This window comes from Falco cherrug, chromosome 14 (genome assembly GCF_023634085.1).
Source record: "Falco cherrug isolate bFalChe1 chromosome 14, bFalChe1.pri, whole genome shotgun sequence".
Taxonomy (NCBI): Eukaryota; Metazoa; Chordata; class Aves; order Falconiformes; family Falconidae; genus Falco; species Falco cherrug.
In genome coordinates, this window is record NC_073710.1 from 72,312 (window position 1) to 99,683 (window position 27,372).

The 27,372-nt window shown below is 42.8% G+C and overlaps 1 protein-coding gene across 5 annotated transcripts; it reads left to right on the forward strand.

The window, feature by feature from the left end:
- NUTF2 (nuclear transport factor 2) lies at positions 1–26,453 on the forward strand. 5 transcript variants are annotated; one of them, XM_055726810.1, is made up of 6 exons: positions 90–154; positions 2,116–2,170; positions 10,319–10,443; positions 13,870–13,941; positions 17,920–18,018; positions 25,935–26,453. In XM_055726810.1, the coding sequence occupies exons 3-6, from the start codon at positions 10,345–10,347 to the stop codon at positions 26,046–26,048; spliced, it is 384 nt and encodes a 127-aa protein (XP_055582785.1). In that variant the 5' UTR covers positions 90–154; positions 2,116–2,170; positions 10,319–10,344; the 3' UTR covers positions 26,049–26,453. The 5 variants fall into 5 exon arrangements, with proteins under 5 accessions (XP_055582783.1, XP_055582785.1, XP_014136299.1 ...); XM_014280824.3 differs by lacking the exon at positions 90–154 and adding an exon at positions 1,173–1,313; XM_055726808.1 differs by lacking the exon at positions 2,116–2,170 and having other exon boundaries at positions 1–154.
- The last annotated feature ends 919 nt before the right edge of the window (positions 26,454–27,372 follow it).

Below are 27,372 nucleotides of genomic sequence, written 5' to 3' on the forward strand. Positions count from 1 at the left end.
CTTCGCCCCTCCCGGCGCGCTGCGACGGCCGGCGAGAGCTCGCTGTCCCGGCATGCGGCGGGGCGGGCGGGGCGGGGCGGAGAGCGCGGGCGAGTGAGGCTGAGGGGGTTCGCGCCGCGCACGGTGCCGCCGCCGCCATAGTGGGAGCCGCGGGGTGAGTACGCGGGGGCGGGGCGGCGGCGGGAGCGGGCTCGACTGCCCGCCGCTCGGCACATGGCGCCGCTCTACTCCGCGCTCTCTGGCCGCGGGGGACCCCGTGGCGCGGCCACAGCGCTGCCGCGGGCAGCCGTGGGCTAGGCTTTGGGTGGCAGCCGACGGCCGGAGCCGCCCTGACCTTCCCCGTCTTTGAGGCGCCGGCAGCGCGGGGCCCCCAGGGGCGGCGGCCGTGGCCCGGCGCCCGCACCTACGGGCTGAGGGAGCCGCGGTGCCGCCCGGGGCTGTGGGGGCCCGGGCGGGGCCCCGCCGGCGGGCGGTGGGCTGAGGCGGGTGGGGAGGCCCGCGGGCCGGCCCCTCCGGGCGGGACGCGAGGCCTCTACCGGGACGAGCCCGGGCTGCGGGCTGAGGGAGCGGAGCCCCGCGGCGGGGCCCGGACGGTGAAGGCTGAGCCTCAGCAGCCACCGGCAGTTCCCTGCCGGCCGCCCCGGTGTGCCCGGGCTGGGCCGGCGGCAGCGGGCCGGCCGCCCGTCGCCGCTCCTGCCTGCCTGCCGGCGGCAGGGTTCGATGCCCGGCGGTGGAGGGGGAGCGGCTGGGGGCGGTTCGTGCGGCCTGAGCGCGGCCCCTGGGCCTCGGTGCCCCGCGGTGTCGGTGGCCTGGCTGTGGGGCCGGCTGCCGGCAGGCTGTGCGAGGGACGGGCTTCATCTGGTGTGGTTGAATCACTTTGTCACGTAGAAAACGAAAGGGTCCGCGCTTTCTCGGAGCAAAATGAGCAAAACTGCTTGTGCTCAGCGACCTGCCATAGCCGTCTGTTTTTTTCCTTGGAGTTGCCAGTTTGATTCTACAAGAGATTATTGTTTTCTGCCATCTCTATAGCTGTTGTCGCTTTTCAGCTTTAAAACCGATCAAAACCAGCAAAAAACTGCAGCAGCAAGGAGCATATGTTGCATTTCGTTAATATACAGTAGCTTTCTGAAGACGTTGCGTCCCAAGACCCTGTTCTTGCATTTCAAATATAGCTTCCTGTCGAAGGCGGGCTGTAACAGTGCTTCAGCTGTTCGGTCTCGTTTGAAGCCCATCATTTCCAGTGTGAATGTATCTTCTAGAGCTGGATTTGTGGCATACACGTTGTATTCCAGTTGAACTCAAACAAAACCCAGGTAAATGCTTGAAATTGAATTGGTTGCAGAAGTGTTGCTCAGAAGTCAAATCTGATTCATTAATCAGCTGCCTGCTGAAGTTGATCATCTTGGTTTCACTTTTTTTTCTGGGAGGAGTTGAATTTAGGCAATGCTTTCTGTGTTTGTGTGTGGTGAGTCGTAAGTTTTCTTATAGCAGCAACAAAAGAGAAAGGTGTTTCACAGATCTCTGTGTAGAAGTAGAGGAATTACTGTATATAGTATCATTATCAGTGAAACATGTAATCTAATTTGAAATGCAATGATATTTTGGCTCACTTTTGGGCTGTTAACACTGGGGTCCCAATTGTTACTTCACGTTCTTCTCTAAAAAGGCTGCAAGTTGCCTGGTAGATGGTTTGAAATGTATTTGTTTTTAACACCTGTGTTTGCTCAGTTCTTCATGAAATGCAAATAGCAACAACTTTCTGCAGTTTTCTCTGCTGGGTTTTCTTTTGTCTCTGTCATGAATAATAGTGTTGTCTGGTGGTGTAGAGTATGTCTTGTGTAAGGATTGCAATATATCCTAATAGCTTGCAATGTTGTAAATATAATTTCTTTCAGTTCTAGATATTGTGGCTTCACAGATGGTTTTGATATTCATATTTGTGTGTGACCAGTTTGTGCACTTACATACCATGTTTTTGGACACAGGACTATTGTGTGTTGCAGCGGGGTGGGGGAAGGAAGCAAAACAGGAGGGAAAATGTGTGGGTTTTGGAAGTGTAAGGTTAGTTTGGTAGATACCATAGGAAAGGTTTCGGCGATATTTTTTTTTCCCCAGGTGTATCTTGGAAATTTGGAGCTCAAGCAAAGACCATGATACCAGTTGTATGGAGGTGAGGTACAACAAGCCTTGCTTACACACATGGAAAGCTTGCAGATCGTAGAGCATGTTGGAGATAATTTTTTATATTTTGAATGCTGCCAATCAATAATAGAGAACGCTGTGGCTAAACCTTAAGTTATGGGGCAGTATACATATATCATTATCTTGGTCCTCTCGCATTTAACCCTGCACTAGTTTAATTTACCTAGAGTTACATTTTCAGATGTGGCTGCCCTTGTGCTAATTTGGAGCTGTTTTTTCACAATGGCTACTTTGACAAAAGTACAACAGTGGTTGTTTTCAAATGTGCCAAACTTTAGTTGTGAACCACAAGAGAACTTGCAAGGGCTAAGTTGCAGTTGTTGTTGGAAATTCTATTTAGAATAAAAATTATTACTGTATATTCTTTTGCTTCTGAGTTCATGAAGGAACCTGTTTAAGTTTTAAGTAATGATTTGATAGAGAAGAACAGATTATAACAAAAATATGGTGTATTTGCTTCTATAACTTTAAAATTGGCTCCTAATTTTCTTTTAACCTGAAACAGTTGTTGTGATAGTTGGATAGATAGAAATATCTTTTATTCTGCTGTTTCCTGGAGATTAAATGTTATGTTACTGTTCCTGTAAGGTAAAGAAAAATGTGGTGCAGCAGTTCTCCCTTTCAGCTCCCCAGTGCCTCCTCTGTTACTATAAAACTGAGCAGTCTTGGGTTCATCCCGAGGAAAAGAAATGCGACTTAAGCCTTGTGCACTTGAGTTCAGTTTCTGGCTTGCATAAAGAATACTGTGGGAAAAATGGCAGATGTATATAGCATTGTGGCTATTGCTTAACAACAAAACATTATGCCTTCCTCTCCAATTATATGTAACATGTGACTCTCAAATATATAGACAAATATTACCTGGACTAACTTTGTGACTCTGTTGGCTTGCCACGTTGCAGATAGGATGAGCATCAAGCTGTAGGCACAGTGAAAGATTTTCCAGAGTCCTCCCTGTATATTTGGTTTACAAATGGCCTTGTCCTTGCTGACATCTGTAACCAAAAAAATATACTTTGGGTTGGCATAATTCCTGCATTAATTTGGTTTAATGAAGTAGGAGCAGAGGAATAAAAAGACTGAGAAAGGGAAAGTCAATTTATTTTCCATATTTTTCAGAGGGAAACAGTCTGCATCTTGTCATTCATTCCTTCCCTTTCTGGCCTTCCACTGTTTGCATATCTAGACTTAATTATTTTTAGATCTGAAAGTGTCTTTAGAATAATGTAATTTCTCACAGCGTAGCCCTTAGCAATTACGATATGAAGGTCTTTGTTGAATTTTCGGATTGCTAGCCTCTGTGGATCTGTTGGCTACTGTGGAGATGATAGCAAAGATACTGAAGAGAAGCACTTCTTTCAGTCTCTGAATGCATGAATTTGCTCCTCAGCTGGGAATTAATACAGGTTTTTAAATGGGAGAAAGATTGACCACTAAATAGGAGTTTATCAGAAAGAGGTACAGTGTGTTAAGATAAATGATGGATGATATGTGATGTCCCTGAGTAAGTTCCAGTATTTCATCATCCCTGTGTTCATGTGCATTCTGCCTGGCCAGGGCTTCTTTAGTTCAGAGAAGAGAAGGCTTGAAATGGGGCTTAGTCATAGCCTCTAATGACTGTCAGGCTGTTATCAGGAAAATGGAATGAGGCTTTTCACAGAGGTAGTTGGTAGGAGAACAGGAGACAAGGGGCACAAATTGGAATAGAAGGAATTCTGGTTGGACATGAGAGAGCTGCTCTCTGCATGAGGACAGTCAAGCATTGGAGCAGGTTGCCTGCAGGGGCTACGTAGTCTCCATCATCAGGGCTTTTTGGGATCAAAGTGGATAAAGGTGTGTGCAACCTGATCTGATCTAGCTGACCCTGCTTTGAGCTGGAGGGAGATCCCTTACAACCTGAGTTATTCTGTGATAATTTGTGTAGCTTTTACTGTTGAGAGTGTATGCCTTTGCTGAAGGAAAATGATGTTATCGAGTGATTCTTGGTGTAGCTGAATAGATGATCTGTTTGAAGGAAGATTTAACTGGTCCTGTGATGCTGGTTCCATTGTGTTCCTAGCAAGTGTGCACAGGAGACACTTCTATCTTTCCAAGTTTCAGTGGTAATGGAAAAGAGATTGAAGCAAAAATAGTCTTAAAAGCTGTTTGCTGCTTTAATTTTTTTTACTGCAGTCTGAAGACTAGTCACTTTTTTTTTAATCTGAGCAATCAAAAATACATGCGTGGTAGAAATTGCGTGAATAACAGGAACTGAAAAAAACAAGAGCTCTTCCATTGGCCTTATTTGCTCATGTTAATCAGTAGTGAAGGGTGCAGCAACTGATGGTGTAAATCATGTTTGCCATGGGTTTGCATGTGCCCCTGCACCAGCCAGCACTGATTTAAAGGGAGCCTTGGTGCTCTCTTGTTATGCTGATTTTCATGTCTTCCAGAAAATGTGCTTGAATTCGATCTTAAGAGAGTTTTAACTTCAGTGCAGTGGTGTGTAGGGCCAGCTTTAATGTCCAGGGAGCGTGGTTTATTTATGCTTTGATTTTGTATAGAATAAGTGTAGTCATAACTGGATAATAGATGATGACACACACCCCACACCCCCCAGCATGTTAGAGTGTATTGGTTTGAAGTTTTTCCTTTTTAAATTCAGTGTTTTCTTTCTTGATGTTCCGCAGATCGGAAGGTCTTTACTGAGTTTATTTGCCTGTGATGGTCGTTCATTGATTCTTTGAATACAGCTTGCTTTTTAAAATGTGGCTGTCCCTGGGAGACCACCTTCATTTGCTTTAGCAATTTACATTATAATGTACTGTGCTCATGCTAGGTTTTGTTGACTCTTTCAGAAAATGTAGGATTTTTCTAGAAGTGCAGGTCTGCCATGCTTGAATTCAAAAAGAATTTTGTTCAAGCAGTAAGCTTACATATGTCCAGGTCTGATAATGGAGTAAAAACAACCACTGGTTGAAACAATTATTTGGTCTTTCTCTATGTTGCAGAGTTGTGATGATAGCCCACCTGCTCCAGATGTCACTGGTGCTTACGTGCAGGTGACTCTTTCTACTTTTGCCAAGTAAAAGGGTGGCTTTTCCTCAAGTTACACCTCCAAGTAGCTCCTGGTGATTGTGCTTCAGCAGAAAGATGAACTTTGTGCTGTAGCGTGCTGACACAGAATTGTTTCCACATTGTTTTGTGGTTTCTTGTTTGTTGAAGGAAGCAATGGGAAGAGGTTTCATCCAGACCTTTTGCAGAATCAGGTCTTCTAAGAACTGTGTTCCCTTTTAGGAGTTATAGGCAGTCTTGCTGTGTTCGTGCTGATCTCTCACACTTTGAGTTAAGGCAGAGAAGGAAGAGGGATGAGGGTAGATAGGAACACCTAAGCTGGGACAAGCAGTGGAAAAGATTGTGTGGGTTTGAATTTTGCAGACAGAAGAATCTGCTGCCTGAGGCCAATGTAACCTTAGTCTAATTCAAGGTCACTCATGGCCCACGTGAAGGCTCTGTTCTCTTCGAGTCCTTTTCTCATACCTTGATGCGTCTTCTCTCTTGGTGCTGCTGCTGCTTTCTGGGTCGTGCCGCTTCACATGATATTGGTGCCATCTGCTGCATGCCAAAGCAGGTGAGGGAGAGGCTTAGTTCAGGCAGTTGTCCCCCTCCTGGACTAGCATGGTTGGTGGCACAGGACACAACAAGCCGGAGGAGCCTGTGGGGAAGTGGGGAGAGAGGCTTCAGCGTGCAGTGTTGCCTTGTGTGATTTGGCAAGGTCGAGGAGCAACAGAAGCATTGGGCAGTATGTTCTGTGCGGGCTGGGCTGTCGGAGTTGTGGGGCCCTGGGGAAGGCCTGTTGATGTTGGGAGCCTGTGACTGCATGTAGGAAGGCCTGGTGGTATGTGGAACTGGGAAGTTCTGCATGGCTTAGGGTATGAATTCCCTCTTGCAAGATGCTGAACATGGGAGCTTTGCTGTGCGTTCAGAGATGCGGTGTACACCAAGGCATTGTGCAGCAGTGGCAGGGCCACGCCAAGGGATGAACATTGGATGAAGATACTGGGGACACCATGGTACCTTGTAAGAAGCTTGGTGAGAGATGTGTAGAGGACTGGAGTTTACACTTGAGGATGTGTCAGTGTGTGGCCTGGCAAAGGTATTGGAAATTTTGATTTAGACTTCACTGTGGAAAAGTCCCCCGTGGAGCAGCAGCGATTCCAGTTCTGCAGCGTCAGCGTATACCTGTTGAAGAGGGAGCTGCTGGCAGCTGCAGTTTTTGTGCACTGTACTAGGTTTTGGCTTGAGCACTGACTGCTGGGTGGTATTTGAGGTGGGCATAAATTCTCTAATATGAGCAGATTCCAAAAAATTTAGTAATGTGGATTAAAGTATTACACTTTTGTGTTGGTAGCTCAGCTTTGCGGCTGTGCTTCTGTGAAGAAGCTGTTAATCGAATGGACTGTGATGATCTTAAGTCAATGTGATGAGGTAGTTTTGGTTTGAAGTGACAAAAGAAAGAAAATTAATTAGGTTAAGGAATTATGTCTCCTTTTCCATGGGGAGTGAAGGTGGAATATCCAGTAATACACTTATACAGTGGTAACTTTCAGCAGCAGTGCCACATCTTATGTGCCTTCTGGCTTATTGAAACTTCTTTTATCTGGCTTAATATTAACTGAATATTCTTGCCTCTGTAATCAAATGTTGAGTGAACCACAGATAGATTTGGCTGGATGGCTCTGAGGTACATCTGTGTTATCCTGGTGTTTGACAACATCAGAGCATATGCATTCTTCCTAGCTTTAGAATAGATCTTAAAAGCCTTTTATATTACATTTATCCCATTAAAACAGCCTGATAAATGTATGAATACAATGTTACATGGATTGTATCTCACTGAAAAGGACTGGGCTTGATGACACAGATAGTTCCTACTTGTTCTTTCTTTAGGTACATCTCTAAGCTTCTTACATCTGTGATGACAGGTGGAGAACATAAGACAGCATGGAGGAAAAGGTGACAAATCAGAAAAGGAAAATAGAAACCTTTCCAGGGAGAGCGAGAGTGTTCAGCAAAACCATATATGAATGGCACAGGAAAAAAAGCAAGGTTGTGACAAACAAAACCAAGGATCATTAATTTCAGCAGCATTTTTTGTTTTGTCTGGTTCTCACTTCTGGCAAAATCAGCATTATAACTGGTCAAATTTACGCTGATTTGTTTGTGTGTAATGGTGTTTTACCTGCCAAAATACAAATATGTTTTTTTAGAAGGAGATAGCAAGCTAGCATACTAATTCTTAGTTTTAGAAACTATACTACTACTTTCTGTATTTAAAATATGAATTCCTTAATTTCTTGCCTCAAAGGCTTTCTCACAGAACAGAAGGCATCTGGTGCTTGAGTGAGGCTGTTGTGCCTTGAGGAGTTGAAAGCCTCTGGGTCTAAACTAGGTGCAGTGGTAGCTAGCATACGGCTTGATCTGGAGTTCATATGATGGTACAGTGAGCTGTTAAAGGTGAATACACGTTGTGTGTGTGTATATATATATAAAAAATAATTTAGCTTCAGGAGAATAAGCTGATGTGGTTTTGCTGTTCACTACTTCATCTTAGTGTTAGGTGTGTGGCGGTTTAACATTGATACCATCAACTAGATTTGCACTTGAATGTTTAGGAAGGATATCAGAGTGATGAGAGTTCATGGGTTGAAGTTGAAGCTATGACAGTCTGTAGAAAGTGACTAGAAGAGATTTTTTCACTTGGACTGATTGTTGGCTCTGCCACAGCTATCCCAAACTACACCTCTAGGTACCTGCAGGTCTGGAGTGGAAACAGCAGACTTCAAAACTAAATATTAGTACTTCTGGTTTTCCAAATAAGATGTGAGAGTGCCCTAACAACCACGGAGTTGGTGTGATGGTTTTAAGGGGGTTTTCTTTCAACGTAAACCCCTTTAATGCAGGCTGAAGTTGTTACATTTCTACATCTGCTCTGGGTTAGGCTGGTATGTGGCAATTGTGGTTTTGCAGTCAATACAACTTTTTCTGTTGTAAAGTAGGTTCGTTGTTCAGGGTGTGCATGTGTTTTGGTTTTTTTAAACCTATTGTACTTGGATGGGTTTTTAATTTGTGATCTGTTTTCCCAGAGGAGTGGCTGCACTGGGTAAAACTTCCTCAGACTGAGTCATATATTGCAAGTATTAGTGGAGCGTGTGATGGTGACTGATGCCAGATAGATGTTTTTTTTTTTGAGCAGTTCAGATATTTATGTGGCAACAAGTCTTTGAATTTCTAGTCTCTGTTGGTGTGCAGGGTTTCTGAGTTTGATGTTGACCATGTTGCGTGGGATATTTCTATGTTAAGTTCATTTTTTATCTCAGCCTTGAATAAAATGCATTTCTAAGATGCACTTGAGAACTAGCATGCAGCCAGCATCAGTTGGATGTCAAAATCCACGGAGTCTGTGGCATGCTTTTGGAGTGCATTATCACAACCAGAACTCTTCCTGCTGAACCTCTCCTTTTTTCACAGGCTGGAAAACATCCCTTTCTCAGCAAGGGAGGGCCACCTTGACAGTTCTCTGGGCTGTCACGTTCTCAGCTCCACAGATGCCAGCCATTTTCTCCCTCAAATAGTCTGGGTGTCTAAGCTCTAGCAGTTGTTCTTGGTTTGTATTTTACTTAGGTAGTTGAAATTACCAGCCTGAAAACCTGTATGTTTGTTACCTCCTGTTATGCCATTGATCTAATAAAAGACAGTTGCTGTTCTGTAAGTCTGGCCGATTTTGTGTAACCTTAAAACTTCTGGGCTAGGGTTTGAACTCATTTCAGTTCCCATTTGTATGAGGAAAACAGCCAAAGGCGTAAAATATGAGAAGAGCTTTCTTGGCTGACTTTGCACACAAAGCTAGGCCTGGTAATAATACTTGCTGTGGAGATCTTGGGGAATATGGTTTTTTGCTTCTCTTAGGAATTTGTCAAACCTTAAAGACGTGTGTGAGTAATTGACATCTAAAGGAAGCCAAAATAACTGTCGTGTCATGTGTTCTAAAATGGAATCTCATGCCTTTCCAGACTAGTGGTGCAGTACAGATCTCTAGTTCCAGGGTTCCTGGTCAGGGATTGCAGAGGGACTAGTAGTAGTCTGACAATTCTTGACATTTAGCAAGTGTAGTTTAGTTTGCTTAAGTAAAATCAGATCTTAAAATGTCATGTAGCGGGTTTTGAGCAAAACATCATGTTTTGAATCTTAGCACAATCCTTTAGCCTTTCAGGTGTCAGGATAAAGTAAAAATGAATTTGCTTTCTTGAAAAATTTAATGACATGGTAAAGCGATCATCGGTAGTGATCATGCACAAGGTGGTTTCTAGACTGGGTCTATCTGGACTGCTGCATGTGCTGTATGTTTGTTTAATCCCCCTAGTTTGGAGGGACTCATGTTCAGAAGCGTGCACTGCCTCTTGAGCTTCCAGTGCCTTCACTGGGAACAGCAGATTCTCACTACTATGAAAAATCACGTTTGTACCTTGAAATTGCTACAGGTTCACAGAGAACATTGTTGAGTGTACTTCAGCCTTAGTGACAGCATAGAAAAGGAAAGTAAGCTTGCATTAAGCAGAGAGCTGGTTAATTAACTCCTGTTGTGTAGCATTGAAAGAAACTTCCTTACACAATGGCCTATGGATGGTGAAATACCTGGGGAGCTGAACAGGTAAATCAGTTGGTGTGAGCCACTTGCAGACACTACATATTAATATGTCAGTTGTTTACAGTAGACAAGATCAAGTTGAAGTAGCAAACACTCACCAACTTTTTCAGTGGTGTAATTTTTGAAATGTTTGAATAGAAGGTGCTAACAACTAATTTTTGTTCTTGTTCTCCGCTTTCATACATGATTTGTGACCACACTGCAATAGCTCTAGAAATCACCCAATACTGTAATAAGAAATTAAACTATATGATTGCTAAGATATTTACTTACAAAAGTCTAGGACACAGAGATGAGACTTGTCCTACTTCTTCCAAAGAAAAATTCTAGCCAGCTGAGAGGATCTGTGTTTACTGATGCTTAATACTCAAGCCAAGTGTTATGCTTAATTGTGTGACCTTTCTAATTATTTTTTTGTTTGCTTTATAGTCACTGGCTTTAGGTGAGGATTCAGAATGGGAGACAAGCCTATCTGGGAGCAGATTGGGTCCAGCTTTGTACAACATTACTACCAGCTTTTTGATGCAGACAGGACTCAGTTAGGAGCAATATATGTAAGTATCTCTAAAAAGGGAGTAACACTCTCTTCTGTTATCTGTCTGGGTTTCCCTGTTTTGATGGGTGGAAGTGCACAGGGTGGGATGGTGGGTTTTATTCAGACTCCAGAATGTCAATCAATGCAATCACACTTACTCAACTTTCGTTTATTGCATTTCTTTTACACTTCACTACTTCTGTTTTGAGCTTTGTCAGCCTTACCTATAGGCGGTTAGACACATAAAAGCCCCAGCTGACTGTAGGCAGTGGCTTGCAGTGGAGGGGGCTGATGATGATCCTGTGACTAAATTCTCTGTAAAAGCAAATATGTTAGCTTTATTTTGCCATTAATTTACAGGTGTGGATTTGCTTGGATCCCTCTTGAAGTGGGATGCAATGTATGCCCTACTCTGTGTTTAGCAGTTCTTGCAGGTGTTTCTTGAATCTCATGCTGTATTAATCCTCAGAACATTAAAATATATTTTAAATCTTGAATCCAGTTTAAATACTTAGAATTTTTAAAATAAATCTAATTTCAGTTTAAATTTCTTCAAAAATCAGATTTTTATTTTTGCCCCTTATTTTGGGCAAAGTAGATTTGGCTTCCAGAGTTAAAGAATGTAGTTAACAAACCCAGGGAACATCAGCTCTTAGTTCTGGGGGAAGGTTCCCACAGAGCATGCAGAGTGCACTGCCTGTGCAGCTGGTTACTGGTGGTGAGGAATGCTGCTGGGTGGCTGAGGCACCTCAGCTAGACACTCAAGTCTTACAAGTCTTCAGCAGCATATCCTGGTTTTCTGTTCTTTTTTCATCTGCTGGATGAGTTGTATGCGGCTTCACCAAGCTCTTGAGGATTGAAACTGTTGCATGATCACCATCTGACACCCCTCCTTATACTGGCACTGATAGCACTTGCGCTTTGGTTTGTTCTGTATTTGCTGTCTACTAGATTGTTGCATTATAATTTCTTGGCCAGAATGTACACAGAGCCTCTAAACCAAGAAAAACAAGCAGCCTGTGTTCAATCCACAGCTCCACATAGGAAGGCACCTAGCAGTTTTTGTCATATTATTACCCAAACGCATTCAGTCTCACACACCTCGGAAGACTGGTGTTAAGTACAGGCTAATTTAAATTCCTGGAAACATGGCCCTCCACACAATGAACTCCTGGCTTTTTTTCCACCCTTAGAGTCTTTCTACCTTTCATCATTCAGTGGAGATGCCTCTGCAAATGTAGTCAGGAAAACTATAATGCAGGTCACTGATACGTGGTGTTCTGTGGAGTTCCAAAACTATGGAGGACTGGGACCCTGTTTTGTGTGGCTGAAATGCACCAAGGTCACAACTTGTCTAAATTAGGGGAGGTTCTGCAGAAATGTGCTTTTGCTGCTGAGTTTTTTGCCTTGAGACACCCTGTGGCAGCAAACATTTCATAGCATGCAGAAATGCAGCAGGGAGCACTTGGATTTGTTTTGCATTCCTGTATCACTGCTTCCACCCAAAGGTTCAGTTTTCTCCTTTAGCAGTGTAATATCCAAGTCAATTGAGCTTTTGTCACTTATTCCAGGTAGGCATCTGGGCCAGTCACTTTTGCCATGAATTGCTTGAGTTACGTGAGTTGGAGTACTAGGTCAAAGACTGGTTTTACAGTTATCCCCCTGCAGCTGTTTTGCAGGAAGATGCTGTAGCGACATTTTTCCTTTGCTTTGAGTGTGTGGCTACTTATAATGAAATACTGTCTTATGCCATTTTTTCATCTGTAGGGCTTTTGGGATAAACGAGGAGTTGCTTTTTGTTCTTGAAGCAATTCCAGATTGTTGATACAGTAAGTGGCTAAGGAACGCAACCTATAGCAGAGAGTCAGGTGGATGCTGATTAGGTACAATGGGAAGTTGTAGTGTGTTCCAGGAAGAGCATATTTCCTCACCAACTTCATCTATGTCCTCTGCTGCACTTTGAAACATCAGGAGGGTCCTACACTACTGTGTGCTCACCTGCTCATTGCTGAAGTGGATTCAGTCAGGCAGGTTCTAGGTCCCCTCTTTTGGGGAAGGCTTTTCTGGCTTTCCATATTTGAAGGTTGTGCTGTGAATACTTGAGAGGATAGCCTCATTCCCTGGTACCATCACTTGGCTTCTCAAGTCACCAGCATCGGGGGTTGATGTCATGCAAGATGCAGGTGGCGTCAGCCAGATGACTTGATATGTGACTTTAGATTACATGATCAAAGGCTGTTTCCTCCTGAAAGAAATGTGTCCAAACTCAAGAGGAGACTGTATTCAGGGGCTCTTCGTGCAGTGTTCAGTTGCATCTGTGACCCTGAAATGCTTTGTGATGTTGCCCTGGTCCCCTTTGTTCTTTTGGCTTTTGCTGCGCTGTGTAGTTCCTTCTGTTGATATGTGGAGGACCAAAAGCTTTTTTTACAGTGGTTGTGACTTCTGCAGGTTTAGCACAGCCTGCGTGGCTGAAGTGGCTTTTTGATGTGTGGGTCAAGCACAAGGCCAGGGAAATCTACCAGAGGGCATACAAATGGAGTTCTTTGGAATCTGCCGTTTTCTGCTGAGACATTCAGAGCTTCGGTGAGAGTTGAAGACTGGATGGGAAAGAGCTGGGAATCATGTTCCTGGTGGTATTTAAACTCAAAAAGGTGGAAGGAATAGCCATCTGTGATAGGGTATGCAGGAACTTGGGCTATCAGGTGTAAGTTGAGCATGCTGTTTGGAGATGGCAGCAGGCAGGCTTTGAGCTCTGCGGAAACCAGTTTAAGTGGTCTGTTTGCCAAGGTTTACAACTGGATTTGAGAAGGCAGAGCTATGTCAGCAGTAGGATATTGTGACTGTGGTTTAAACAGAGTATCCTAAGCTGAATAGAAAGTTTCTTGCCTGTTGCTGTTGCACCTGATGTAGCATGCTCAGAACACCCTCCCTTGTATGCTGGAAGTCCTTGTAGGTTGAAGCACCTTAATTACTTCACGCCACACAGAGTGGTCTGTTAGAAAACTTTGAGAGGCACATTCTACTTTTCTGGGCGTGAGTAGGATAAGCATATCAGTACCTGAGAGGAAACAAAAAACAAACTGGTGGCGCAGCTTATTTTGTCAGATTTCTTCATATATTTTTCTGTCTCTGAGTGCTTGACTTCGTGTCCATAGGATTATTTTTTTTTTTATCCTTTAGATTTACTTCTGAAAGCTAACTTTGATCCAGCAGGAAATTTTTTTTTTGATGGTGGAATCATGATAATGAAATTTAGTCTGCTTAATTTCTAGCTGGTTTATTCCAAACATTTCCAGTTGTTCTTTGTGGTTTCTTTCCATCTCCCTTTGAGGTAGTTTCAAAATAGTTGGATTCTAAGGATATATGCCAAGTAAACAAAGTTTCTTACAAGGATTGCTAAAGGGTTACCTAGGCATGTTTATGATTGCTTTTCTTTTCCCCCCAGATTGATGCATCATGCCTTACGTGGGAAGGACAGCAGTTCCAGGGCAAAGCAGCTATTGTTGAAAAACTCTCTGTAAGTCTGTAATCTTTACTGAATGTTTTGGGAAACAGTTCTGAAGAATATAAATTAATTGCTTCTGAAAAATTGAGTTAGACTTCAGCAGTCTAAAAATCTTGAATATGGGACTTGTGCTTCCAACTTCTCATCTTCAGAAAATGTTACTTAAGATTTAATCCTATGTAGTGGGATGTTCCATTGGTGGCTCTAATGGTGGAATGTTAATGGACTCCATTAGTTTGCAAGGTTATATTGTGACTGCAATTGCATTTGATATGATTCCTTTATTTTTTTAGAAAAGTATAGTTCCTAAGATGATCCTGTGATCTAGAGGAATGAAGGGTGGGGTTTTGTTATTTTAAAGCATGCCAAGAAAATAGCAATATCAGACCTGTTATTTGGATCTGCCTGTGACACAGAGGCTAAACACGTTATTGCAGGGAACAATTTGTTTTCTGACACACAAGCTGCAAATAAGTTCTGTAGTGGAGAACCTGACTTATTCTCAGTGCAGCATGTGTCGGCTGTTCAGATAGGAGTGTTTACAGTACAGGACTTTGAAACCCGTGTTTCTTTTTGAGAAAATGAGAGGAAAGCAGTTCTTATGCATAGAGACTGAAACACTGTGTTCATTGTTAAACTTGAAGTTTTATCTTTTTGAGTAAATCCATGCTTCTGTTATAAAACCGCATGTACTTACAAGCTGTCATGAGACTAGAAAGTGTGTTTCTCTTGCCAGATATGTGGAGGGCATGCTTTAGGTCCTTGGGCATTCTGCTCAGAGCATGGTATAGCAGGCAGATATGCCATTTTTATTACACATTGAGAAGAAAAATGTTTGCAACTTGGACACTTGTCTTATTGCACAGATACTGCTCCTGTGTTTTGGAATCGCTGCGTTCATCCAGGACATCTTTAACAGTGAAGGGTGAGGTTTGCCCTTGGATCTGTGTTTTAGGTGCCTGCATTGCCTTTGAGAAGGCCATGCAGCTCAGAAATAGCAGTTTGCAACTGCGTGTCTCTAGGTGAGGGGATACTCAAGCTCCAGGGTTGGTTGGTTGTGTACTCGGTGTTCTTTAGACTTCTGGGCTAGCAGCCATTTACATATCCAACCAGCTAAGCAATTGCTTGGCTACAGTGTCTCAGATGGCAGCCTTGGATCTGGCTCAGTGCAGATCGGCCCCTTTCCCACTGGAGCATTACTCATCTTTACCTTCCCTGTCTGTGGTGCAAGTTGAACTTTCTGGATTCATTTGCCTGCTGCACAGTCTTGCTTGCTAAGTGGAGGCGTGCTACGTTGCCTTAGGGAAACTTCTGATTTGTATCAATCTGCCTAAAGTAAGGAAGAAACGCAGTAAAATTATTCCATGCCCTTCCACTGCTATGGCTCATTATGGGGGCTGTATCAACTTACCATGACTCTTAACGTCGTTTCAGCATACCTCTGTAAGCACTGAGCTAGCTGGGCTCTGTTTGCTCTTTCAGCTTAATGTGCTCACCTACCGTTTGTGCTTCTGGAGCTTCCTAGTCAGTTGAGCAGATCACTGGAAGTTTGACACTGAATTTTTTTTGCACTTCTGCAGTCTGGTGTTCTTCAGTGCCTGGCTGATTAATCAAAGTAAGCACCAAAAGGCAAGATTGTAATTTACAGCAAGTTCTCTGCTGTGTAACAACGATATGGCACCTTTTCAGTCTACTCTGTTAGATGATGCTAATACAGGAGGGCAAGGTTGTACAGATGTTGCTTTGCCAGCACTGGGGCACGTGTATCTTTTTACAGAGTGGGAGTTGACACTTGTTCCTTGTGTCTTGGTGTTGGACTTAGGAGTTGTTTCAAATAAGAGTGCCTGTCCTAATCAGGGGGCAGCCTGATTTACATTGAGATTTTGAGATAACCCTGTAGTTCTGCAAGCCTCCTGGACCAAGGAGGAAGCTGGGACAGGGAGCTTGGTTGCTTAGGATTGAGTTTAAGCTACTCTTGCAGAATTGCTCTTACCTGACTTCAAGGAGGATTCCAGTTTTAGTAGTGAAAGCCCAGACAAGTTTTTGGGTCAGAGGACACTAAAAGCCTTGGTGGTTGTGTGGCTTCTTGCTTCTTAGTTGCTTTTGTTGTATTAGATGCTTCTCTCCAGTACAGATGGATGTCCATAAGCAACTGTCCTTTGAGGTGGCTTCTGACTATCCTAAAAATCAGTGATCTTTCCTATCAGCTGACCCAACTCTTTCCAGTTGGGATTTCCCACACTTCATCACCCAAGTAGCTCACTCGGCTGGCCAGCCATTGGGGTCATTTTCTCTGAAGGGGGCAATCAGGTACTTGACACAGGCACTGTCTCACGCAGCCTTGTCTTTGGCTCCTTGTCACCATTTGGCAGAGCTCTTGACTCCAAAGTCTGTCCTTCCTCCCTGTTTTCTCTCCGCAGTCTCACCTCTCATTGGCGTCTTGTCACACTGAAAGCTGGGTTCTGGATACAGACACATTTGTTCCCTTTGATCCCTCTGCCTCTTCAAGAGACTTCTTGTGGAACTTGTTCAACAAGAAGCTGTTTTGCTGAGGTGGGACCAGGCTTTGTAGTACTTTTTTGTCAAAGGAAGGGTGTGCGGTGTCCCAGCCTAAGCTTGTGCAGGCTGTGTGGGTACATTGTACATTTAAGTTTGGGATGGTGACCCTGGAAAATACTTTACTGGTAGTTCAGAAAAGACTGCTCTGGATATTTTTTTTTGTGTGTGTGTGTGTTACTAAATGTCTGTTCCATATTACAAACCATTTGGCTCACTTTGCAGTTCATGGTGGGATTGTTCTCCCAGCCAAGAGGAAACACTGCAGACTTTATTAGAGAGTGTTCTTGAATAGTGTCCCTCTGATTCGAGGGCTGTTCTGTATGCTCCCTTTGCTTCCCCAGGTACTGATCCTCCCACAGTTTGTGTTCTGTAAGGATTTAGCTTCCTGGTATTCTTCCTAGAGCCTTATCCTTGTAGAGCCAGGACTGTACTTCACATCCTTGACAGTACAGCTTGGGTCTCCTGTTCTTGTACCTTGGCCTTCTAGCAGTCTTTCAGGCTCCTTCCACTAGACTGAAATGCAGAACTTGTCAAAAGTAGATGTTTGGGTCTGCCTTAACCTGTTAACAAATCAAGGGAACAGTGCAACAGCATCAAAGTATAACCTAGGGTTTCAATAACCACATACTGCTGTCCTGTGTAAGTGCATGGACTCTGGGTGTCAGCCATGTGGTCACTCAGACCTCCATCTATGCTGAACTGCCACTTCTGAAGCATCTAGCATTAATGCAGCTTTAGACAGAACAGTGCCAAAATTGCATTTGTGTGACAGGACTCTGAGAATGCCCTAGATATTTGGTGTTCGCTGCTTGGAATTGTCCATAGTTGGAATGTGAATGTGGTCTAAGTCAAAAGAGGAATTTCTCCACAGTGTCTGGTGTTTCTCGAGGTGTGTTTCTTGCACGCTTAACTCCAGACACCCTTGCCTTGGATACGTGAGCATCAAGGGAACAAAAACCGGGGAAACGTGGGTATGTGGATTTCAAGTCTTGAACACTGGTTCTCGGTCAACCATGTTTATCTTCTATTCATAGCCACTTTAATACAATAAAGAAGAAAATGTTGAGTTGTCTGGTAAACACCAAGTATTAGGTCATACAATCCTTTAACGCTGTTCAGAGCAGAGAAACTTTGTGCCTTTATCACATGAATTTTCGGCTTACAGATGATCTGAAGCTCTTCAGGCAGTGTAATTAGACTATGGAAAGGTACTGTTTGCTGGATATGGTGACATTATTTCATGTCTCACTGCTTGAAAAATAGCTGTTACGATCAACCCAGCCTGAGTAGTGCTGACTTGCAACAACTGTCCATGCAGTGCTACCAAAACAGTCTAACACTTCATAATGTTGGTTTTGCTCAATCATTGTTTTGTAAGTTAAACAATACAATGACTGTACATTTTCTGATTTTGCTTTCCTTTCATTGCAGAGCCTCCCTTTCCAAAAAATACAACACAGCATCACAGCACAAGACCACCAGCCTACACCTGACAGCTGTATACTCAGTATGGTAGTGGGACAGCTTAAGGTAAACTCTTTCCATTACAGTTTAACAAATGCTTATGTCTTAGATTTTTTGCAGGATTCCAAATCTGATTTCTGAAAACATTGAAATGCTCTCTTGGGTGGGGAAGGAACACTGGTAAGCTTGCATTGGGATGGGATTCTTTTGCTGTTCAAGCTGTCAAGAAATTGCTCAGCCCTTCAGATAACTAGGACTAGGTAAACCACCTGTAATTAGACAATCATATGTTCCTGCCAAGCAAAGTATCATGGTTTTTACTGTGTACATAAATGTCATGGGCTCTGGAAGCATCAGTTTCCCTTACTCTGGTGCAGTACAGTTTCAGTATCCTCTGTTGCATTTAAAAGCAGACTTTTTTTTTTGGTTGCTGATAACCCTTCAGTAAGACCATGCCTTATCTTTACTATCATGGGACACAAGAATACAGTCCTGGTGTTAATGCCGTCCAGTACCTCTGTAGTCAAAACTGGTTCAGCCATGGGAGCATTGCCTGTGAGATCAAATGCTTATTGTTGTAACAGCTGCTTCTTGTGAAAAAATCAGATTATTTTTCAGGCTGTAGTATGATTACACTACTGTTTGTTATACCACTGAACTCAAACTCACCCAGCCTCCTGTTCTTTTGAGGAGATGTTCCATCTTAATATACCAGGGCCATAGACTTTTAAATAAACGAGACTACTTATTAATGAAAGAAATTGATCTGGGATCTGCAAAAAATTTCCTTTATATAAAAAGTCAGCTGTAGGCAGAACTTCTCACAGTGGGCAAGTTTTATTTAAAAAGTATGGAATTACATATCAATAGTTAAAACTATCATAGTTTTGTCAGAGTTTGGTCCAGCCAGGCTGCCAAGTCAGGACTCTGACACCATCCAGTCTTTAGAGTAACTTCAGCCCAGTTTTTTTTTTAAAAAGAGCTGTTTAGGTTTCCTTTTCCTGTTAACTCTGAATGACACTTCCAGGATCAAAACATTCGAACTTCCACTGACTGTACTGTTAACTAAGCAAACACAGGACTGAAAGTTTGAATCTGCTTGCTTAGCTATTCTCCTTACTTGTTTTGGGCTGGGCAATTGAGAAGAGCAGTTCCCAGTGTATTGCGTCCACTTCTGAGCCTAATGTAGATAGCTTTGGCTTTCATTAAAGTTGCTCCTGCTTCCTAGCTGCGAGTTGGATTCCAGCTTTCTTGTTGCTCAATCCCACCTGCACACACTCCACTGAGGACAGTCACACGTGGCCACGGAAAGCACTGAGTTGCAGGACAGGTATGAAGTCAGACATGCTGATCTCATCTCTATTACTCTTGGGTGTGCACAAAACTCAAATAATGTGGCCAAATTTTTACTCTGTCTTGGGCCGGGCCAGTCACATCTTCACTTTATTTTGCACAGTCATGTTTTTAAGGTTATTGCATAATTATCAAGCAGATCATGGCTTGCAGCAGCGATTGTGTTGAATCCTGTGGCAAGACACCAATTTCTTAAAGATTCTGTAAAGCTTTTGGGGTTTTCTCATCCTTTAGTACTGTAATTAAGGTTGTAGATGCAGTCTAGGAGCTTTCCATAAATACCATGGCTTGGAGCAGTATGTCTTTCTGTGTTTTTATCTGAATAATTTCAGTTTGCAGAAATTATTCAGAATAATTCAGGGACTATGTGTAGGTTGTCTAGGTATTAGGAAAGAATGTGCTGGATTGAAGTATACCTATTGTCATGAGCAAATTCAACTGCTTGTGAATTTTTAGTGGCAGAAGTAACATTTTTCCACTCTTCTTGTGTATGTGTCTCCAGTCTTAGCTTTAAAAAGCATGGTTTAATGCCTGGAAATCTGGCTTCTCACTGAGGAAGTGGCCAGAAAGTCAAAGTCAGCTTAAAACTTTGACTTCTTGGTTCTGCCTTGTGTGATACTTGTACAGGTGGACAAATGAAATAATCACTAATAGTCTGTAGCATGACACAAACATGAGCCTGCCAATATATGTAGAGAATACTTGTGCTAATACATATGTGTTGACTCAGTCCTGTTCTAGTTACAGGACAGTAACTGAGAACAACTGCATTCAGTTAGTGCATTTTAACAAGTGGCTTATCTGTAGCTCCAGTGGAGCAGGCTATGCTTTAACATGCAAACATAGAGCTGCATACTTGGCTTTATTTAAAGGTTACCTTCTTAATATATATATTATTAAAATATACCAGCTTGTATCTGTTGGTCTTGGGGAAAACTGTAGAGAAATTTGCATAAGGAAGGGCACTTCCAATACCATCAGTAGCAGAATTTGAAGGGAAAAGCCATGCTTCCTGCTTACTATTCAGTTATCCTTTTCATGGGGCTGTGAGCCGAATTCTTCAAAGCCCAGTACAATTAATGCATATGCTTTTGAATCGTCTGTGGTTTTTCAAAACTTGATTTGTTTTATGTAATGGAGGAGCATATGTTATGCATTTAATAGAGCAATCCAAGAAAATAATGCTAAAATACCTGTAACATTCCCTTTCTAATAAGTCATTCTTGGCATGATATTTAAATGGATTTTCTGAGGCCTTAGTTACTTGAATTGCTAGTCCCGAAAGTTCAGTGGAAACTTGTTCTGAAGTGAGCTAGGCACATCCTGCATTTCTTCCTTAAACCATTATATTTCAATCTTGTTTGCTTTTAGAAAAGCAGAAAACCTTCTGCTCTCCCTGCATATATTGTGGGATGAACTGCTACCAAATTGTCACAAAGGCCTCAGCTCTCTTCACTGCACAAGAATAGTTCTGAAGAAATAATGGGGCCAAGACTGTTAATGTTAAACTCTGTATTTCCTTTACTAAAGTGTTATGCCTTAAGTAAACTTGCAGGTTTAGGTTGTTTTAAGCCTTTTGGCCTTCCTTGCTGGAAGGGGGTTTAACTGAGGTCAGTTGAAATCGCCACTGCCCTGTGACAAGATCAGCCTCTGTGGTGGTGCACTCTACAGCCCATCGTGCTAATAGCAATGTGAGCTGGGGCGGGGAGGCAGTATCTATGGCAGCAGAACAATCATCTGAACTGAGGGGACCATACAGAATAGCTTCTTGTAAAAGATGTTGGAGAGTAATAGAGTATCTAAGTAGGGTGAATATCACCAGTGAGGACCTAACTTGCAGGCAGAAGCTGTACAGTAGTCGCTTTCATTCAAAAGCATATTTACGAGTAAACATATGAAAGATCCTCTTTAATAGATGTTGGTGTAAGTAGTAATGGGGTTTTTTAACCTTTTGTAGAAGTATAATATACCTCCTCTTATTCTAATTCTATTCTAATTTTTTTATTGCTATTCATTGTCTGGGTGCATGCTTGCTTGCTTCAACTAGGAAGAGTAGGCATCAGTTTAAGTCTGTAGGAGTGAGTTTTGTTTAGTGTGCTGTTACTTTGCCAATATTCATCCAGAATGTCACCCAGTATTTTCAGTGTGCTTCACCTAGTAACATATTTCTCCTGTCGTGCTTAGGCAGATGATGACCAGGTTCTAGGCTTCCACCAAACCTTTTTGTTGAAAAGTTTTCAAGGTGCCTGGGTGTGCACCAACGAAGTCTTCAGGCTAGCTCTCCACAACGTTTAACCCTCTGCCTTACCTCTCTTCCATGCAGTCCTCGCTGTCCTGGTTGAGTAAGGAGTGCTCTCTTCTCGCTTTTCTGTCACTTGGGATCGGCTGAGAAGCATGGCTGTGGCTTGCGCGTTCTCAGAGCAATGTGGCAGATATGTGGCGCTCTCCGGGCGTGTGAATTTTGAAGTGACTGTTGCAGAATTAATTGTGAATAACTAATTGTTATGCAGTGTTTCCTAGTCTTAAAAGGGAAAGGAAATTTGCAATTAAAATCACCGGATGTTTTTTGTAACGCATGCTGAACACTTAAAGCCTTGCTTAAAGCCTGTTAAATGAGGCTTAACATCTGAAAGAGCCTGCTATCTAAAGTAATTAGCCTTCCCTCTGAGGTAAGAGTGGTTGCAACCCTGCAGTTCAATTCAACAGTTGCTGCGGGGTGCTGGTGGAAGAGTAAAACTGTCTGAGCAGGCAAGAGGAGAAAAGTCGTGCAGTTAAACTTGGATTGCAAAGTAGTGTTGCATCAGGTACTCTGACATGACCCACAGGTCTGTGAAGCTGAGGATTTCTACAGATTTGAGCCTCCAGGTCAGAAGGGCCGTAGAAAAACTGGAAGAGATCAAAAAGCTGCCAAGATTGCCAGTGTTCAGAGGCTGTGAAGCTGGCAGAGGAGGCAGCTGAGGGCAATCTGCCTGAAATGTAGGTGGAAAGCAGTTGGGTACTTCTACAACCTGAAAGTAAACTGTTCTTGGTGGTACTAGACAGTAACAAGGGTCAGTGGTTGCAAACCGTAACTTGAGAGGTTCTGATTGGACACAGGGAAGATTTTCACTGGAAGGCTGAAACCCTGGGAAATGGTCCCTGGACACCACCTTGTGAAATACCTGGTTTTGCAGGCTTGGAAAAGCTAGACAAAGCTGTGGTTGACTTAGTGAAAGATGTCCCTGCTCATGGTAGGGGGGTTGGACTAGATGGTCTTTGTAGGTCCCTTCCTACCCAAACCATTCTGTAGTCCATGCTCATGCTGAGCATGAGGCTGGCCTGGAAACTACAGGATCCTTCCAATCTGATTCTGTGACTTGTTATTTTAACTCAAGGTTGTCGTGAAAGAATTTGAACTGCATAAAAGAAGGCTTTGTAGGAAAAAGAAAGCCTCTGTGTTTCAAGCCTGGTCCCACATCTGGAATGCAAATTTTGAGTTGGACATAGCTGAATTTGGAGTGGAAAGTAAGGGTAAAGAATTTCAGTGATGTTATCTGAGCTGTGATGAAGATACAAACCAAAACGGGATAGGATTAGTCTATGCCTTCTAGTAGAGCATCTCAAGTCACTCAACTGTGGGTCTTTGCTATGTGTTAATAGCACATACTCAGAATTTTGGGAATGGACTATAAATTATTTACTTCACCTTAAAAGTAGTCTAGAATTATCCTTGTTTTTAAAGTATACTGCTCCTCTATACTGTGAAGATATTACATGAAAGGAATAAAAAAAAGCAATAATGTATGACTTTGTTGTGGGAATTTGCCATCTGTACAAGAGGAAGTGTTTGGGGAAGGAATTCCCTTTTCTTTTAATCTTTTTTCATGTGTCCCATCCTGAATTGGGCAAGAAAGGAGGAAATTCTCCTCAAGCCAAAGCAGTAAGAGCTGCAGTGCAGCCAGGCTTATCAGAAATTGAGGAAATGTACACTAAAACTAGTCTGGTGGTAAGGGTTTTGTCCAGAGGTATGCTTTTAAAGTGTACTCATGTCAGTAACAACATGCTCAAATTTGGTGTGAAAACTACTTACGCAACTTGTCATAGATGCCTCAGTGACCTAAAAAGAAGAGACTGTAGGGCATCTGAGAGTATTCTAAATGCTTATGAACAGTTGCGATTGGAAATTATTCAAGCTGAAATGATTCTGCCTGGCTGATTTAAACTAAGCCATTAGAAAGCAGCTGACACAAATATTAATTAATTCCAACTTAGACAAAAGGGATAGCATTAAGATGTTTTACAAAGTAGTATGTCCATGTACAGCGCTCTGATACTACTCAGTTTGGTTTTTTTTAACGATTCCTTCATGTCTAGGAACCTACCAACTCTCAAGCAGTAGTGAGACTACGCTAGGATGTAAGTGTTGTATTTGAGACCTAGGAAAAGCTAGAAGAGGTAGAAACCCATGGGTTTCAGTGCACAGGCCACCTCTTCAGCATGGATATGCAAGCATCTTTTCTGGGCAGATGTAACAATGGTAATGCTTAATAGTTACCCTGAAATAATTGGCATCACTAGTATCATGGGCAGATGAACTAGATGGATGGCTGGTCTAATTCTGCATAATTGCTCATGTTCACACTGTGCTGATTACAGCGACTCTGCCTAATCCAAAAGGTGTATACCTATGTGACAAAAAGCTGCCCGGTTCATCAGCCTGTTGGAACAGTGATTTCATTGGCACTTGTCTTGCGCATTTTTCTTTCATTCATCTACTGAACAATTAACTTGTTCATACTTCTGGCCTTACCTGTTGCCTTCTTAATTTCTGCCTGTAGTAGTTTCCTCATACACTTTGTCCTTCATGGTTTTACAGGAATTTATCTTGCCTGTTCTCTCCACCCTGATCACATTTTTGCAAGCTAGAGTCTCATACTCAATTTACAGGAAACAGTCCTGTAGCTTTCTTGTCCTGTTCTGGCCTTTCCTTATTGTATCACTTTTTTAAAATGATAAGAAATGCATGCAGGATTTTATATGTGGGTGCTCTCTGTGCATTTACGTAGTTGCTTACTTATGGGTTTTAGATCTCTGTTCCTTTCCTAATAACTGCTAACGCGGTGCTTGCCTTGATAGTTTTTGGGCTCTCAGCTGGTTTAAAAAAAAAATTAAAAATTTTCCATCGTGACTTCAGTATCACTTTCCTGAGAGGCCACAGCTAATCTAGGACCCTTTTTGGGTTTCCTCTGTGGATTAGCATACACATACTGAAACCACACTTGACCTACACCACTTTATTTCCAAGGCAGTTGTAACTGTGAAATCCTTGCAGTGGTTTTGGATTGGAATGCTGTTTTTACATGCACTTGATCCTACCAGTGCTCCGGCAGACTTGCTGTTTTGTGATATAACTGATGCCCTTAGCAAGTTGCTTCTCAAAGCTGACTTATATCATAGTCAATTTGTCACTTACATGAATATTACTTTCCTAAGTAAACACTTATTTTTTGCTTATTCTGTGGTCTGCTTTGCTCTTCAGCCTTCTCATTTGCTGTTCTTGGTGGGCAGCAGCAGAGCATTGTGAATACATATTCAGCACTTTGACAGTCTGTTTCATGTGCTGCTCTGGCTGCTGCTCTTCAATGCTTTTTTTTTCCTTTCCTTTTTTTTTTTTTTGGTGCATTTCCCCCCCTTTTCTGAAGCTGAATAGTTGTGTACTGAAAGAATAGAGCTTAAAATCCTCCAAAAATGCTGAATTGAATACGCTATGGTCAGTATCAGAAGATTTTGTAGCTTGGTCGTGTGCACTGTTCAGATGGAGTCCTGTTGTGGGATTTCCAGCCAATATGGGAATCACTTGTGTTATTTTGAGGCTTTAATTCCTGCATGATGTCTCTGAGGAGGCTGGTAAACGTTAGGTGGGAGAACTAGTGTCCCTCTAATACTATTTTTCTACTTCTGTAGTAATATAATAAATATTGTGCAGGCACTATACAAGTCCCCCTAGATGAATTGTCAAAGGCAGGAATTGAGGCACTGCTGCAGAGATTCTCTGTGCTTAGGACATCTTGTTGCAGCTATAGCAAATATTGTGCTTCCTTCAAGCTGTCCCCGGACAGTGGAAGTGGGAAGCACTACGTTGCTGGCTAGCTGTACCTGCTCTGGGAAAGCTTTCAAAAACCTATGTCACTACTTGGATCATTCAGGCAATACTGTTGATATCAGCTTCTCCAGAAACTCCCTGCTGTCATCAATCCAAAGTACAGCAGCTAAAAACTAATTTTGAAACGCCTTGTTTTATGCTCATTTCCTGGGGAAGGCCCAGAGAAAACTTGTGATTCAACACTGAGGCAGGTGTGCTCTTATCAATCAACATTGTGAAGCTGCTGGAATGAGACGTCTGCAAGTCTTCCAGAAAACCCCAACTTCAGAGGTTGTTGCAGGATTTCTGTGTCATTGGGCCCTAGGTGTTAGTCTGCAAAGCACCTTGGAACAGAACCTCTGGTTTTATTAGTGTCTCTTAAGGTACTACGCATCTTAAAGCATGTGACATCACTGTTAACATTAGTTTTTAAGTTATCTTATGACAAGTTTTGGAATACATTTCTCAAAAAAGAACTCTTTGAACTATTTTTCCTCTCTTTCTACAGGCTGATGAAGATCCTATCATGGGATTCCACCAGATATTTCTATTAAAGAACATCAACGATGCCTGGGTTTGCACCAATGACATGTTCAGGCTAGCATTGCACAACTTTGGCTGAGCTGGCAACCCCGAGGCACCCATACTTTTTTTTTTCTCCTCTTCTCTTACTAGTATTATTCACACTCACAGAACATTCCAAATATCATACACAAACCTGCAGCACTGCAGAGCGTGAGCAAGCAAGACCTGTGACCTGCCCTTCTGCTGAGTTTACATTGTCACTAGATGAGTTTCTTGTGCATGATGTTTGGAAGTTAGACTTAGCTGCATTTGACAAGAGAAATTTGTGTTGTACCAGCATGCCTCGGAAAGAATATAATGCAAAAGGTTGTTGTTTATGTACTGACAAGATGCTCTATAACCCAAAGAAATGAAAGAACAGCAGCCTGTACAGCCCAGATACTGATTTGTTCAGATGTTTCAATGCTACATTACACAATAAAATAATGAGATTTTCTTAACAGTTTAAATTGTTTTAATGAGTTGGATATGGAGTATATGATATCGCTTGCTTTGGATATCCTGTGTCTGCTTGGTGGGGAAACGCTTGTGAACTTAAAGCTTGAATGGGATAGTTTTACCAGCGAGGGCAGTGCAGGCATGCCCTCAGCCGTACAACTCCTTTTTCCCTCCCTCTTGGCAGCTTTTACAACAGAGACTTCTAGCTCAGTTTTTAACATTGACAGGTTAGTTCTCAGCTGTTGTGTTTTACCAACACATGCCTCAAATAATACACAAGGATGACCACAGTCACACAGTAGTTAATGTAGTCGTGAAATCTGTTGCATTCACCATCAAAGCTAAACTGGACAGCTGTGTTTTCCTTATAGGCAGATGCACAGGATGTCAGTCTAGCACTGCCCTCCTGGAGTTGGTGTCCAGCTCTAATCCCCTGGCCAGATTTGTGCTCTACATTGCCTTTCTAGCATCACTTCATTATAATTTGAGCTGGTTGGTAGTACTGTGTTTGCTGTGCAGGGTTTTAGTGTGGTTAGCTGTCATGTGTCCTCAGCCCTGGAGGTGGTGGTATTCCACCAGGGGAGGAATTTATTAAATTTCTCTTCCCAGCATATGAGGTGGCACAGGAGCAGAATCACACTTGCTTTACCTTCAGACCTCACTAAGCTATTAGGCCCCAGTTTTCAAGGGATCAGCATGCCTCGCTGAGCTTGCCTTTAAAGTGTATATCAAGGAGAAGTGCTGGGTCCTGCACGTGGGTCACAGCAACCTCATGCAACTCAGGCTTTGGGTAGAGCAGCTGGAAAGCTGCCTGATGGAAAAGAGCCTGGGGGTGTTGGGTGACAGCTGGCTGAACATGAGCCAGCAGTGTGCCAAGATGGCCAACAGCATCCTGGCTTGTGTCTGAAACAGCGCGGCCAGCA